Source organism: Jaculus jaculus, chromosome 8 (assembly GCF_020740685.1).
Source record: "Jaculus jaculus isolate mJacJac1 chromosome 8, mJacJac1.mat.Y.cur, whole genome shotgun sequence".
In the NCBI taxonomy this organism is placed as follows: Eukaryota; Metazoa; Chordata; class Mammalia; order Rodentia; family Dipodidae; genus Jaculus; species Jaculus jaculus.
In genome coordinates this window covers 41293358-41310153 of record NC_059109.1, presented here as the reverse complement: position 1 = coordinate 41310153, position 16796 = coordinate 41293358, and the positions used below count along the sequence as shown (strand labels likewise).

Below are 16796 nucleotides of genomic sequence, written 5' to 3'. Positions count from 1 at the left end.
CTTTAACTGCGCAAGAAATTATGGATATGCCCCTTTAGTAAATCTAAGTGAGTTTTCACTGGAGGTTGGGTCATGGGCTACGAGACCAGGCTCAGGATTGGCAGTGCCAAGTAAACTGCAGAGATACAGAGAACAGGCAGCAACTGGAAACAGATCTGGTTAATGGAGCCTGGCACCCGATGAATGAGAAGAATATCCTGAGCAAATCAGTATTTATATAAAAATAAAAATATAGGGCTGGAAAGATGGCTTAGAGGTTAAGGCGTTTGCCTGCAAAGCCAAAGGAACTTGGTTTGATTCCCCAGGACTCACATAAGCCAGATGCACAAGGGAGCGTATGCATCTGGAGTTCATTTGCAATGGTTCGGAGGCCCTGGTGTGCCCATTCTCCCGTTCCCTCTCTCTCAAATAAAATAAAGTTTTATATACACACTCACGCACACCTCATTCCTTCCTCCTCCTTGTTTAGTTTTTGGTGTGCATGGTGTAGAGTTGTATGTGGTTGTGATACAATGTGCAGTCTATACATGTGCAGACACACGTGCCCTGTGCATAGCTGTGCACTCTCACAATACGAGGGGTCTGCTTACTACTCATCTGCCTGTTTCTCTGGGGCAGTCTCTCGTGCAACCCAGAGCTGCTGCTTTCACCATTTTTTTTTTCTTTGTCAGCAAGGCCCAGCAGTTCTCCAGTCTCTGCTCCTCAAAATCTTGGGGTTACACATGGCCACAGCCAGCAGCTGACATGGGTGCTGGGGATCAAGGCTTGCAGCCTCAAGCCTCTTACTTGCTTGGACCAAACCCAGAACCGTTTGCTTGCTAAGCATGTGCTGAGCTAACCTCAACCCCTCTTGTTTGCTACTCTAGCTCAGACTGGCCTTAAATTCAAGGAAATCTTCTGCCTCAACCTACTAAGTTCTGTGAGTACACACATGAGCCACCATACTTGACTTAAACGTCTATTTTCATTTCTTACCCTTACAGCCAGAATATTTACAAAAATACATTAAACATGCTTTAAAAATAAACCCCAACCAATGTGATTCACAGCAAAAGCTCCACGATGTATTGTTTCAGGTGTGTTATTACTATGTATGCCCTCACCCCATTTATTAAGCTGAAAAACGTTAAGCAATTTCAAGTTCATAAATTTCGCCCAACTAGATGGAGAGAATGTGTTCCAAGATAGGAGACAGCATAGCTGCTGAGTGATGTCTCCCTAGGGCACGTGTGCTATTGTAATGAAGGGTGTCTTCCATAAATTTGAATGCGGTCTTCTAGATCTTCTGGTGGTGGCTGGTTTAGTCTCTTGATTCTAATGATGTACTCCAGGAGGTAGAGTCAAGTTTATTCTAATGATGTACTGCAAGAGGAAGAGTCAAGCTTCCTGATCCCACTCTCGCAGGCTTGCATTAGCTACATGTAAGACTTAGGAAAGCATTCCAAGCTGAAGGTGGGGAAACCTGCTTGAGGGAGAAACCCCATTCCAGCATAAAATGCCCTTAATCTTATTGCAGAAACTGTTTTCACTCTGGGGACGGTGAGTCCTTGAAGATCATGGTCAAGATGATATCCTAAGAGGCTTCCTTTGAGAGTTTATTCATAAAAGGGAGCCTTCTGACCACTTGCTTTTTTATTACATTTCTAACAGCTGCTCCATTTCCTCTAGGATTACTGAAAAATCATTGACTTGGTCGTTACATGAAGTTTGCTGTTCCAGAAATCGGACCCTTTCTTCTTCTTTTAATTTCAACTTTACCTTTAAGGCCTGCAAGGAAAAGCATTCCAAAATTTAAAAAGAAGCCAGGCATGGTGGCACACGCCTTTACTCCCAGCACAGGTAAAAGAATCACTGTGAGTTCAAGGCCACCCTGAGACCCGACCTAGAAAAACAAAACAAAACAAACAACAACAAAAAACAAAACTGGCCCCACAAGAAAGGCAATACCTCTACTAGAACACTATGCTTCTGTTGTACTGAGGAAGACAACATTGTATAGTCTATCTTGGATTTTGTTTATCTGTGTTGGCTTCAGAATTGTTGCATCACTATTTTTAAACTGGAGCAACAAAATCCTCTAGGTCTGTGCAGTATCCTACAATTTTAAGCAGTCTAGAGCCAAGAATCGGTTTTTCTTTTTCTTTTGGTTTTTCAAGGTAGGGTTCACTCTAGCCCAGGCTGACCTGGAATTTACTAGTCTCAGGCTGTCCTTGAACTCACAGTGACCTTCCTACCTCTACCTTCTGAGTGGTGGGATTAAAGGTGTGTACTACCATGCCCAGTGAAAATCTGTGTTTCTTATTACAAGTCTCTTTGAGATATTACGTTTCTCCAGCATGGATTTCACTTAGGTTTCAACTATTGACTTCGAGCAACCTACTCTGCTGCACACTGACTCAAGCCCTGGAGGTGTGAGTACTTATTGTTTTCTGTTGTGCTGTGGGGTGCAACTCAGGGCTTTGTGCATGCTAGCTCCCATTGAGTTTCATCCCCACCCCAAGATGTGAACTTTTTTTGTGTGGAGGGGCTCGAGATAAAGAGTCTCGCTCTAGCCCAGGCTATGTAGTCTCAAGGTGAACTCACGGCTATCCTCCTACCTCTGCCTCCCAAGTGCTGGGATTAAAAAACTTTTTGTCTCCCTCCCCAGGAAGAGTCTCACTGTAGCCCAGGCTGACCTGGAACTCACTCTGTAGTCACAGGCTGGCCTTGAACTCACAACAATCCACCTACCTCTATCTTCCAAAGGCTGGGATTAAAGGCTTGTGCTATCACACCCATTTCTACAACTTTTTGAAGTGCAATTATCTTTTAAAAAATATTTTTTTAAATTTATTTGCAAGCAGAGAGAGAGAGAGAGAAAATGGAGGTACTATGGCCTCTAGCCACTGCTAATGAACTCCAGATGCATGCATTACCATGTCCATCTGGTTTATGCAAGTACTAGCGAATTGAACCCGGTTCCTTAGGCTTCCCAGGCAAGCATCTTAACTGCCTAACCTAAAATTATTTCAAAATAGAAATCAATCAATGGGGGGCAGGGGAGATAGGTCAATGGTTAAAGTACACAGCCTGGTTCAATTCCCCAGTACCCAAACATAAAAAGAAAAGTAAAGCAGGATAAAAATACCCCTCCATAAATCCACTATTGTACTCGCCAATGGCAGTGCTGCCCTGGGTGACGTTTGCTCCTCACCTGTAACTCCTCCATCTGCTTTTTGGCACTTTCATTAAAAGTCTTCAGTTCATCTTTCAAAGTTTCTAGCAGCAACTAAGAAGAAAGTGCAATGAAATAAGTAAGTCTGTACAAAACAAGTTGACTTAGATGATGACTACTACCTAAGTTTTCCATTTATGTCACTTACAGAGCTGACCAAACATGGTAGCTCTGCACTGCGCCCCTTTGAGGAACTCAGACCACTGCAGAGACCAACTTTGCTTATCTGTGTCACTTTAGAACTGTTCCTGTATTCTACAGACTTTATCTAAATCAGAGAAATGAAATCCACTGTGCCCCACGGAATACTTCATAATGTATGCAGGCAAATTCAAACAGTCCAGGATCCAAGAATCTGGGTTTCCTCCTACAGCCTCTCCCATGACATATTATCTTTACTTACTATAACGTGTCTGTGCCACACAAAACTTAGGAATAGTATAAGAGGCAGCGCATACCTTTAGTCCCAGCACTTGGGAAGCAGAGGTAGGAAGATTGCTTTGAGTTCGAGGCCAGCCTGAGACTATATAGTAAGTAAATTCCAGGATCAGCCTGGGGCTTAAAGACCCTACCTCAAAAAAGAAACAAACAAACAAAAAAGAATTTAGGAACAAAATGTAGCAACTACAGAACAGTATTTTAACATGACAATTCATTTTCCTAAGGAAGAGTTTAGTTCCCAAGTCTTTACACCCAAATGGATTGACTTCCTTTTTTAGTATTAAAAACAAAAAAGGAAGCCAGGTGTGGTAGAGCATCTCCGAGACTTTGAGGCCAGCCTGAGACTACCTAGTGAATTCAAAGTCAGCCTGGGCTAGAGCGAAACCCTACCTTGGAAAAAAGAAAAGAAACAAAAAAGGAACTGAATTCAAATTTAAAGGTTAAATCTTGGCATAGTTCTCATTAAAGGAGTGCACAAGAAATTTGACAATGTGCAGAAAGGTCTCCCTCTTAGAAGGTGTATGGTATTTATAGTGCTGGAAATCAACCTCAAGACATCAGCTGTGCTAGCTAAGCTCAGTACCACTGCATCCCAAATCCCTAGAATGTGCTCTAAAATAGCACACTTTCGAGGTAGGGTCTCGCTCTAGCCCAGGCAGACCTGGAATCACTATGTAGTCTCAGGCCCACCTCAAACTCACAGTGATCCCACTACCTCTGCCTCCCACATGCTGGGATTAAAGGTCTGCACCACCACACCTGAAAATTTCACATATTTCTAAGCACAAAACTACCTTACAAGTCAAATGTGCTTTTCTGTCTTATTATTATTTTTTTTTTGAGATGGGAGTTCATGTACTCCAGGCTGACCTCCTGCTTCCACCTCCCAAGTGCTGAAATTATAGGCTTGTACCACCAGCACACCTGGTTTCAAATATGCCATTAAGTATTCATTCCATTGCCTCTTTTAATACCTCAGATAACCAAACTAGCATCTTAGAATTTGTAGAGTACCAAGTAGAGATTTAATACCAAGGACCCTTGACTAGGGGGCCCTGCCCATTCACACACATGCCCTCACCATGGAGTCCGTGTGATCTGTAGTGGATTCCTGCTGTGACTCCAGGGTCTCATTGCCTACAATGAACAGATACAACAAAGTGAGCCTCATCTTGGACTCTTACCTTACACCAAAGGAAAAGAAAATGCTCTCTATGTGCCTGCTCCTGGATGGCCTCTGAGAATATCTCCCACACCAGTTCCCCAGAGCTGTCCTTTTCTTTAGGTGTGCATGTGGCCAAACTTTATTTTGCTCTCCTTAGGAGAAAATTTGTCCAGAGGAAATATATTAGATTCTAATTAGGACGGGTGTGGTAGTGCATGCCTTTAATGCCAGCACTTAGGAGGCAGAGGTAGGATCGCTGAGTTCAAGGCCATCATGAGACTACATAGTGAATTCCAGGTCAGCCTGGGCCAGAGTCACACACTACCTCGGGGAAAAAAAATAGATTTAGTTTACAATACACAAAACCTTCTTCTTTTTTTTTTTTGGTTCTTCAAAGATTATATATAGGTTTTTCAAGTCGGGCAAGTCGGGTCCTCGCTGTAGCCCAGGCTGACCTAGAATTCACTATGTAGTCTCAGGGAATTAATAGCAATCCTCCTACCTCTACCTCTGCCTTCAAAGTGCTGTGATTAAAGGCATGTGCCACCATGCCCAACTCAAAATTATTATTATTTTGTTTGTTTTATGAGGTAGGGTTTTGCTGTAGCCCAGGCTGACCTGGACTTCACTATGTATTCTCAGGGTAGCCTCGAACTCATGGTGATCCTCCTACCTCTGCCTCCTGAGTGCTGGGATTAAAGGCATGCAACACCATGCCCAACAAAATTATTATATATTTTTAGATTTTATTTCCATTTATTTATTTATTTATTTGAGACAGAGAGAGAGAGAGAGGGAGAAAATGGACATACCAGGGCCTCTAGCCATTGCAAATGAATTCTAGATGCATGTGCTACCATGTGCATCTGGCTTATGTGGGACCTGGAGAATCAAACCTGGGTCCTTTAGGCTTCACAGGCATGCTCCTTAACTGCTAAGCCATCTCTCCAGCCCTGAGAAAATTATGTTTGATAATAGTGTGTGCACATAGTAAAAAAAAACAAAATGCTTATGGTGACCCACATATGGTACTTGTAATCTCAGCATTTAGGAGGCCAAGGCAGGAGGATCAGAAGTTCAAGGCCAGCCTAGACTATCTGGTAAGACTTTACCTCAAAAAACCAAAACAAAAAAACCCAAACCCCAATCTTCCCTAACTCCACAATATTTATGGTAACCATAAAGACTGACTAGCCTGCGCCTGGGAGCTAGTGCATGCAGGCTTGCTTAGAATGTGACCAGCCCAGGATTAGAGCTCCAGCAAAAGCAACAACAAGAGAACAAGAGTATGGAGACCAGAACCCCCAGGCTCCAGTCAAAGACAGCATTCTGCAATTCAAAGAGGCCAGGGCCCATTTCCTGGGTAGCCTCTAGCTCCTCAACTCAGGCCAGGGCCATCTTACATCGGTGAAATTCCTTCTTACACTCTTTTCTTTGCTATTAATTTTGCTCTCCCAGGATAAGAGACAATTTTTATTGTTTTTGGTTTCTGGGGTCTGAAGACTAGGGTCTTCAGCATCCTCAGCACACATTCTACCACTGAGCTAGCTACAGCCCTCCCCGGAAGTCGCACTATGGCCAGTGTGATACCGCTGAGGAAGCAGACTTAGGAAGCCTTGACTAAGACAGTATTCTTCTGCCCGCCCGCCCGCCCGCCCGCCCTCCCTCCCTCCCTCCCTATCTCCCTCCTTCTCTCTCTCTCTGTCTGTCGCTCTCTCTCGCTTGCTCTCGCTCCCAGCTGGGAAAGTTCCTGGTAAGTACTATCTTCTATGAAAGAAGTGCAATGTTTTGGTCTCTGCAAGGTCATAACTGCTGGCACCAAATGAACGGCACAGTGTTAATATAAGACAGATACAATTCTCTGTATAACCTTCTGAAATTCTGTTAGTCAAGCATAATTCAACATATCCTAAGAATAAGAAACTCGGGCTGGAGAGATGGTTTAGCAGTTAAGCACTTGCCTGTGAAGCCTAAGGACCCCGGTTTGATTCCCCAGGACCCACGTTAGCCAGATACACAAGGGGGTGCATGCGTCTGGAGTTTGTTTGCAGTGGCTGGAAACCCTGGCATGCCCATTCTCTCTATATATCTGCCTCTTTCTCGCTGTCGCTCTCAAATAAATAAATAAAAATTAACAATAACAACAACAAAAAACTCTCAAAAATCTTTAGGGCTTTGTTAAGCATCTCCTACCCCCACTGGGCCAGCTGATGCCACGCTGTTGGCGTCACCCAGGAAGGGTGTCTGACTGACTCTCTGGAAGGCAGCCATGTACTGCCTCTTACCTGGGTTGAGGCCTTTGCTCTCCAAAATTGCTAAACAGTTACCCTGAAACTTCTCCAGCAGCTCCACTTTCTGGGTTAGGTCCTTCAGCTCTTCCTAAGGGATGACATACACAGATCAGGAGACGTCCTGCAAATGGTGGTTTTCCCTGCCTGTGCTCTTGGTCACCCACAGCATAAGGCTTTTCTTTTTGCCTGTGGGCAGCTTGCTTCCACCATCAACATCCCACAGGCACTGCCCAGTGCAGCTGATGAATGAGGGAGATCTGATGGGCCTCTTACCTGTGTTTCAGTCAACTTCTCATGCAACTGCTTGTTGACAGCCTCTAAGAGCTGGTTCTTATCCTTGAGCTCTTCCTCTGGTTTCTGCTTACTCAATGGTTTATAGCTATAAAGAAAGTTGTGCTTACATGAAAAGGTAGGAGGATTAGGAATACAGGCCAGGGGTGGTGGTGCACACCTTTACTCCCAGGACTTGGGAGGCTGAGGTAGGAGGACTGCTATGAGTTCAAGGCCAGCCTAAGACTACATAGTAAATTCTAGGTCACCCTTGACTACAGCAAGACCCCACCCCCCACCCCCCAAAAAGTTGTAGGGGCAACTGGGTTAATGAAATGAGTTCCATTCTGGCCTTCCAACAAAGCATATATAATACCTGAGGCTGCTTTCTTATTTCTAGAATACCTACATCTCATAATGCTATCATAAAGAATAAGAGATTCTATGAACAACACTTAGTCCACCACTGACATATGGCAAACCCTTTATGACTAGCCTCGAGGCTCAAGGGCTAGGGAGATGGCTCAGTGGTTAAAGGTACTGGCTTGCAAAGCCTACTCAGGTTTAACTTCCTAGCCACTGCAAAGGAATTCTAGACGCATGTGCCCCCTTGTACATCTGGCTAACGTGGGTCCTGGGGAATTGAACCTGAGTCCTTTAGCTTTGCAGGCAAATGCCTTAACTGTTACGCCATTCCTCCAGCCCAAATATATATATATATTTTAAATGACAGGTGAAGCCGGGCGTGGTGGTACATGCCCAGTACTCGAGAGGCAGAGGTAGGAGGACTGCTGAGAGTTTGAGGCCACCCTGAGATTACATAGTAAATTCCAGGTCAGCCTGAACTACAGTAAGACTCTACCTTGAAAAACCAAAAACAAAAAATAAAACAAAACAAAACAAAAAACCCCAAAACGACAGGTGGTCCATGCCTTTAATCCCAGCACAGGAAAGGCTGAAGGTAGAAGGATTACCCTAAATTTGAGGACAGCCTAGGGCTACAGAGTGAGTTCCAGGTCAGCTTGGGCTAGAGTGAGACCCTACCTTGAAAAACCAGAAGAAAAGATCTCACTATGTAACCCAAGCCAAACTCAAATTTCAGGCTCTCCTGCCTTACCCTGCTGAGTGCTAGGGTTACAGGCATGTAACCACCCTGCCAAGTGTTAAGATTACAGGTATGTAACCACCTTGCTGAGTTCTCAGGCTACAGGCATGTAGCCACCCTGCTGAGTGCTAGGTTATAAGCATGTAATCACCTTGCCGAATACTAGTGTTACAGACATGTAACCAACCTGCCAAGTGCTAGGATTATAGACATGTAACCACCCTGCCAAAGCTAGTCTTCAAGGCTTTTACTATATAGCTGTGTGTGGTGGGAGGCTGAGGAAGGAGGATTCCCCCATACTCAACACCAGCCTAGGCTACATTGTGAGTTCCAAGATAGCCTGGGGCTGGAGAGATGGCTTAGTGGTTAAGGTGCTTGCCTATAAAGCCAAAGGACCCAGGTTTGATTCCCCAGGACTTACATAAGCAAGATGCACAGGGTGGTACATACATCTGGAGATTGTTTGAAGCAGCTGGAGGATCTGGTGTGTCCATTCTCTCTATCTGCCTCTTTATCTTTCAAATAAAATATTAAAAAAAAAAAAAAAACCTACCAACCAAGATAGCCTGGACTACAAAGTAAAAACCTATCTTAAAAACAATAAAGACGGGCTGGAGAGATGGCTTAGCGGTTAAGCGCTTGCCTGTGAAGCCTAAGGACCCCGGTTCGAGGCTCGGTTCCCCAGGTCCCACGTTAGCCAGATGCACAAGGGGGCACACGCGTCTGGAGTTCGTTTGCAGTGGCTGGAAGCCCTGGCGCGCCCATTCTCTCTCTTTCCCTCTATGTGTCTTTCTCTCTATGTCTGTCGCTCTCAAATAAATAAATAAATAAAAAATGAACCAAAAAACTTTAAAAAAAAAAAAAAAAACAATAAAGACTGGAGAGATGGCATAGTGGTTGAGCACTTGCCTATGAAGTCTAAGGACCTTGGTTTGAGGCTCGATTCCCCAGTACCCACATAAGCCAGATGCACAAGGTGGCTCATGCAATCTGGAGTTCATTTGTAGTGGCTGAAGGCCCTGGTGCACCCATTTTCTCTCTGTCTCTCGAATAAAGAAAAAAAAAAAAAAGAGGTAGAAGGATCACTGTGAATTCAAGGCCAGCCTGGGCTGTCTTGAAAACAAACAAAACAGAAATTGTGTGTATGATTTTTGTTTTTTTGAGGTGGGGTCTCACTCTAGCCCAAGCTGCCCTCTAACTCACAGCAATCCTCCTACATCTGCCTCCCAGGTGCTGGGACTAAAGGCGTGCATCATCACTCCCAGCAAAAGAAATATTTTAAAGGGGTTCAAGAAACGGTTCAGCAGTTAAGGCACTTGCTTGCAAAGCATGATGGCTTGGATTTGATTCCCCAATACCCATATAAAGTCAGATGCACAAAGTGGTGCATGCATCTGGAGTTCATTTGCAGAGGCTAGAGGACCTGGTGTACCCATTCTCTCTGTCTCAAATAAAAATAAAAATTTTAAAATATTTAGGAAAAAAACAAACAAGACCCACTAGCCAGTCAGTCAGCTTTACCTCCAGCAATACAACACAGCATCCTCAAAGGGAGTCCATCCCAAGTTAAAGGCCACTTACCCCTTTCTGACATTCTTCCTGATAGCAGTCTCAGTAGCTTTTGTCAGCCTAGAGAAACACACAAGGGAGTACTATGCTAGGAGTATGTACTGCACTACGAATACCAATTCTCCTGCTGCAGCCTATGAAGCTCTGGGATTACAAGTGTGTGTTACCATGTATGGGTTTCTAGGGAAACAAAGATTACGTTCAAGGTAAAATGCACAGGCTTGAGAGCCTGAGTGCCCATTTACATTGGTTTCAGCTGACCAGGGAAAGTGTCCTACTAAGGAAAGGGGCAAATACTCTGATCATTCCAACAACCTGACAGACCTGGTCTTGCTCCTGATTGTGGTCATCTCATCTCAACCACTCATGTGGCTCAGGTCCCACTTAAGCCAGATGCATAAAGTGGCTCCTGTGGTTGAACTCTGCTCAGACTAGCAACCAAGGTTCACAGCTAGTCCCTCCCTCCATGACGACTCAAGGCTGCTGCTTGGCCATGGTGTTGCTTTGGGACACTTCACTCACAGCAAGTGTGAGAGAGGAAAGAACAGCCTTTTCAGAACCCCCCGTTTCTCTTCAGAAAGGATCAACACACAGGATCCTCACAAACAGCTCAGTAATACCATAGAGCTCAGAGCCAGTCCACAGGCTGGGCTTGTTTGGTTGAGAGGGACTCCCATACCCAATGCAGTGGCTTGATTCAGGTATTCCCCATAAACTCATGGGTTCTGAGTGCTGGGTCTCCAGCTGATGACAACTTGGGAACTGGAGCCTCCTAGTGTTATGCCCAGATCACAGAGTCCCCAAAGATCACGGAGAGTCTGACATGTAAGCAAGAGCACAGAGCTTTATTTGGGCTTAACCTTGGACTCTTGACTTCACCAAGGCAGTGGATCCGTACAAGAGCCCTGAGCAGCAGGGGGGCAGGTTTTTATAGGGATTTGAACAAAGAAGTAGGGGAATGGTTACATGATTGGCTGATTTAAGCAGTAACTGCACTTGTGTTTTTCTGATAGGCTTAGGATACTGATGGGCAAAGCTGGTGGGCAGGGGGTAGGGGGATTCCAAGCAGATTAAGTAACATTTATTGTAATTGGCTATGTGTATTTCAGGAACTTTAAACAAACTTATTTTAAGCAAACTTATCTATGACCACAGGAACACATGGTAGAGTCTATTCCCCCTTCTCAGGAAACTGACCTTGCTGGGAAGCAGAAACTTAGGCCTATTGATGATTCTGAGGCTTATTATGGCTTCCTGAGTCCTTCACTACAAGAGGTGTATTGTTGGGGGTAGACTTAAGGGTGTTATAGCCAGCTTCCCCTTGCCAGTGTCTCTCCTGCTGCTGGTGTCTACCTGATGTTGGCCAGGAGGTGACATCCACCCTCTGCTCATGCCATCCCTTTCCTGCCATCATAGAGCTTCTCCTCAATTCTGTAAACCAAAATAAATCCTTTCCCCGCCAGGCGTGGTGACGCACGCCTTTAATGCCAGCACTTAGGAGGCAGAGGTAGGAGGATCGCCATGAGTTCAAGGACACCCTGAGACTACAGAGTGAATTCCAGTGCAGGCTGAGCTAGAGTGAGACCCTACCTAGGAAAAAACAAAAAAAGATGTTTTTACTGGATACCAATGATCTGTTCTTACCCATTCTCTCGTCTCGGTTTGGTGACTTTTGTTACATCAGTCTCTGAATCTCCTGGATGAAGATGTCTGGATACATCAACATCTTTTGATTTAATTGGTAATAAGCTCTTAGAAGTGGCTTGAGTCTGCATATCTGCAATGGAAAGAGAGTGACAAGACAAGCATCATGACCCAATAGTTGCAGCCCTGAGCCAGAGCCCCACATCAAACTATCCCAGACCTCATTTTCATATTTGCCAATCTCAGTGTATGAAGTCTGCTTCCAAAGAATAAGAGTCCTAGACTGACTGGCATTTGAACCAAAACTCTATTTTTCTGTTTGTTTTTTTTTTGAGGTAGGGTCATTATGCAGTCTCAGAGTGGTCTCAAACTCATGGTGATCCACCTACCTCTGCTTCCCGAGTGCTGGGATTAGAGATGTGAGCCACCACACCTGTCTTTAAAACCCTTATTTATTTATATTTTTATTTTATCAGAGACAGAGATAGGGAATGAATGGGCCAGGGCAGATACATGCACCACATTGTACATCTGGCTTTATGTGGGTACTTGGGAATCATTCTCAGGCATACAGGCTTTGCAAGCAGTGCCTTTGGCTGAGCCATCTCCCACAGCCCCCCAAAACTCTTTACATATGACACAATGTGTGTGACCAAACCAGAAGTGGAAATGTGGCTGCTGATAAAAAACAGAATTGCTAGGTGCGCACCTTTAATCCCAGCACTTGGGAGGCAAAGATAGCTGTGAGTTCAAGGTCAGCCTGGACTAGAGTGAGACCCAACAACAACAATTTTTAAGGGGGCTGGAGAGATGGCTTAGTAGTTAAGACACTTGCCTGCAAAGCCTAAGGACCCAGGTTCGATTCCCCAGTACCCACATAAGCCGGATGCACAAGGTGACACTTTGTCTGGAGTTCGTTTACAGTGGCTGGAGGCCCTGGCGCGCCCATTCTCTCTCTCAAATAAATGAATTTTTTTTTTTAGAAATTAAAAAAATATGTAGCGATTCCTAGCTCACATCAATTAGCAATTTGGATCTAGTTGGTAAATGCAGCACAAGCATGGGAAGAGGGGCGTGGGAGGAGCACAAGCCGGGTATTTCAACAGGTGGTCAAAGCCGAGGGGACTGCTCGTACCCCGTTCTCTGCCACCGATGAGACCCCGGCAATCTTGGCCTGATAGCCGTGGCCCACCTAGTAGTACCAGAGACGGTGGCCGAACCCGCCACCCACCTGCAGGCTGGCTGCCGCTGCTCCGCACCGAGGGGGGCTGCACGCTGTACCCCTTCTTGACCACACTGGCCTTCATAACGGGCATCGTAACGGGGTGGTCCGCCTGGGCCCTGGAAGGTGCAAGGTGGACGTTATTAGGGCGGGACTCCCGGGCCCACGCAGGTGCGTGCGGGGGGTAAAGCGCGACCCGCACGTCGGGCTCCGAGCGGGCAGAGAACCATTCTGAGGCAGCCCGTCCGGCCCACGCCCCGGGCCTATTCCCTCTCTCCGTCCCCGGAGCCTAACCCAGGCGCCTGCCGCTCGGGCCCGCAGTCCTCCTTGTTCGTGTTCAAAAGATGCTCAGCACCAACCGCCAAGCAGTCTGCTGGGTCTGCCGCCTGGGTTTCAAAAGCCAACTTCCGGGAGCTGGGCGGGAAGGGGCGTGGTTCACATTCTGAAGGCGGCGCTGCCGTACGGAATACTGTATCCTGGACGGCGGCTTCGGGAGCCGCCATGCTGTACGGAAGGTTCCAGCCGAGAGGCCCAAGCCTGAGGATCTAAGCCAAGCAGGCACCGGACTTGACCAGCTTGAATGGAGCTAATGAGCCGCCCGCCGTGGTGTCACATTCCCGGCTGGGCTGGCGGCACAAACGTGGCTATGTTTAGTCTCCAAGTCATAATCCTCTTTATTTGGTCTGAGATTGTTGAGGATACTGCCAGGAGCACAAGTTATCAGGATGGATAAGAGTACTAGTGCAAGCCTGAAGACCTGTGGCTGAAATATCTCTCAAGCCCTAACTTGAAAAACATAAATCCTGATTTAATTGGAGATTAAAGTTACTCCCACTAAACAAGACAGAATGCTCAATTATCCAGTCATTAAATGCTCATTTATTTCATTCAAAAGACATTCATTAGCACTTGGTATGTGCTTAACACCATTCTAAGTAATAATAATAGTTGGGTATAAGGGAGAGAGCAAATTCCAAAAGCGATCTTAAACCGGGCGTGGTGGTGCACGCCTTTAATCCTAGCACTTGGGAGGCAGAGGTAGGAGAATTGCTGAGTTCAAGGACACCCTAAGACTACAGAGTGAATTTCAGGTCAGCCTAGGCTAGGGTGAAACCCTACTTTGAAAAACCAAAAAAAACGTCGGGCGCAGTGGTGCTCGCCTTTAATCCCAGCACTTGGAAGGCAGAGGTAGGAGGATCACTGTGAGTTCAAGGCCACCCTGAGACTCCATAGTGAATTCCAGGTCAGCCTGGGCTAGAATGAGACCCTACCTCAAAAAACCAAAATACCGGAAACTCTGAAACTGCTAGAGGAAAAAGTAGGGGAAACCCTTCAACATATTGGTCTTGGCAAAGACTTACAACCCCAATTGCTCAGGCAATAAAACCACAGATTAACCACTGGGACCTAATGAAATTACAAAGATTTTGCACCGCAAAGGACACTGTGAAAAAAGCAAAGAGGCAACCTACAGAATGGGAAAAAATCTTCGCCAGCTATATATCTGATAAAGGATTAATATCTAGGATATACAAAGAACTCAAAAAGTTAAATAATAAGGAATCAAACAAGGCAATCAAAAAATGGGCTATGGAGCTAAATAGAGAGTTCTCAAAGGAAGAAATATGAATGGCATATAAGCATCTAAAAAAATGTTCTATGTCACTAGTCATCAGGGAAATGCAGATTAAAATTACATTGAGATTCCATCTCACTCCTGTCAGATTGGCCACCATCATGAAAACAAATGATCATAAATGCTGGCGGGGATGTGGAAAAAAAGGAACCCTTCTGCACTGCTGGTGGGAATGCAATCTGGTCCAGCCATTGTGGAAAACAGTGTGGAGGTTCCTAAAACAGCTAGAGATTGATCTACCATATGACCCAGCTATAGCACTCCTAGGCATATATCCTTAGAAGTACATGCTCAACCATGTTTATTGCTGCTCAATTTATAATAGCTGGGAAATGGAACCAGCCTAGATGTCCCTCAACAGATGAGTGGATAATGAAGATGTGGCACATTTATACAATGGAGTTCTACTCAGCGGTAAAGAAAAATGAAGTTATGAAATTTGCAGAAAAATGGATGGACCTGGAAAGTATTATACTAAGTGAGGTAACCCAGACCCAGAAAGCCAAGTGCCACATGTTCTCTCTCATATGTGGATCCTAGCTACAGATGACTGGGCTTCTGCGTGAGAATGAAAATACTTAGTAGCAGAGGCCAGTAAGGTAAAAAGGAGACATAAAGGGTAGAGAAAGGAAGGGAGGAGGATACTTAATAGGTTGATATTGTATATATGTAATTACAATGATTGTAATGGGGAGGTAATATGATGGAGAATGGAATTTCAAATGGGAAAGTGTGGGGGTGGGGAGGGAGGGAATTACCATGGGATATATATTTAAAAAAAATTTTTTTTGGTTTATTTTTATTTATTTATTTGAGAGCAACAGACAGAGCACGAGGCAGAGAGAGAGAGAGAGAGAGAGAGAGAGAGAGAGAGGGAGAATGGGCACGCCAGGGCTACCAGCCACTGCAAACAAACTCCAGACGTGTGCGCCCCCTTGTGCATCTGGCTAACGTGGGACCTGGGGAACCGAGCCTCAAACCGGGGTCCTTAGGCTTCACAGGCAAGCGCTTAACTGCTAAACCATCTCTCCAGCCCACCATGGGATATATTTTATAATCATGGAAAATGTTAACAAAAATTAAAAAAAATAAAAAAACCAAAATAAATAAATAAAATAATAATAATAAAATAAATTGGGAAGATTAAAGCCCATAGTGATTCACACCTATCATTCCACCATTCAGGAGGCTGAGGTAGAAAAACTGCCATGAGTTGAGGCCATCCTGGTTTCCATAGTGAATTCCAGGCCAGCCAGAGTAACATAGCAAGACACTGGTTCAAAATAACCAGTTAAATAACTAAATATAAAATAAATGGGATTTGCTTGTGCTCAATTCAGAAAGGATGATGGAGTAAATCACATTAACAATGGAAGGGAACTACAAAATTCTGAGGCATAAATAGGTTTTCCTGCATAAGAAACTGAAAGGCACAGGTAAAGCCAGGGAGATAAAAAGCCAATGGTAACTTAGTAGCAGAGGCCAGTAAGCTAGAAAAGAGATATAAAGGGAAGATAAAGGAAGGGATGGGGGACTTAATAGGATGGTATTGTATACATGTAAGTAGAAGAATAGATTAATGGGGGTAAAAAGGCCCAAAGTGAGGTCAGGGGAAGACATTGAGTAAAGAAAAGGTGGAGGGAGGGCTAAGCAAAATCTAAGAAGGATATAAATAAATCATATGGAAACCTACCTTACTGGACAATAGAACATTCAGGAGCCATGGATTGTTGCTAGAAAATTTTCAGGGATGGGATACCTTCCAGTGAGTTGTTGCCCAGGAAAGTCCCTGATGCCCCCAAAACATTATAGGCCATTGCTGAGGCCCTTGGTTTCCCACCAGGAATAGATGGTAAGACCCTATTGCTGAAGACTCCACATACTTGGGCTGCGAGGCCACTGAGAAATCCTGCTGGAACTGAACTGATAACCTCCTCCATATAGACCAGCTGACAGAAAACTGGAAGAAGCCATTCTACATGTAGTTCAATGGGAGAAAGAGAAATCACCAGTGAAGATACTCACCAGCCGGGCCAAATGAGCCAATGAGTGCAATAGTGGCACATCTATCATGGTGGAAACCAATTTCCTTCTAACTGGACTGGAGGTCCATTCCATGGGAGGGAATACATCCCTGATACTGAAAACTTAAAACAGGGGTAGTCATGAGCCCTAGGGGTGTAACATCTGCTGCTGTCTGGCTAAATGTTATTGAACTGCCCAGTAAGCACTTCTCTTA

The 16796-nt window shown here is 45.0% G+C and overlaps 1 protein-coding gene across 1 annotated transcript; it reads right to left on the bottom strand.

Annotated features, from left to right (window-relative positions):
- Window positions 1-1050: 1050 nt before the first annotated feature.
- Knstrn (kinetochore localized astrin (SPAG5) binding protein) lies at window positions 1051-13424 on the bottom strand. Its single transcript, XM_004660783.2, has 9 exons — window positions 13216-13424; window positions 12931-13040; window positions 11700-11832; window positions 10068-10115; window positions 7385-7490; window positions 7106-7199; window positions 4737-4792; window positions 3194-3268; window positions 1051-1767 (listed from the first exon to the last, which is right to left on the bottom strand). Exons 1-9 carry the CDS (start codon window positions 13422-13424, stop codon window positions 1636-1638), a joined length of 963 nt encoding a protein of 320 aa, XP_004660840.1. The 3' UTR covers window positions 1051-1635.
- Window positions 13425-16796: the final 3372 nt, after the last annotated feature.

What these genes read in the sequence shown, in the direction of transcription:
- Knstrn (XM_004660783.2), bottom strand. Translation starts at nt 13,424, where the DNA reads ATGGCGGCTCCCGAAGCCGCCGTCCAGGATACAGTATTCCGTACGGCA. An exon ending in CCCGAGCGGCAGGCGCCTGG is followed by an intron (nt 13,041 to 13,215) that starts GTTAGGCTCCGG and finishes TGCACCTTCCAG; the next exon opens with GGCCCAGGCGGACCACCCCG. An exon ending in CAGATCACACGGACTCCATG is followed by an intron (nt 3,269 to 4,736) that starts GTGAGGGCATGT and finishes CTTTCTTCTTAG; the next exon opens with TTGCTGCTAGAAACTTTGAA.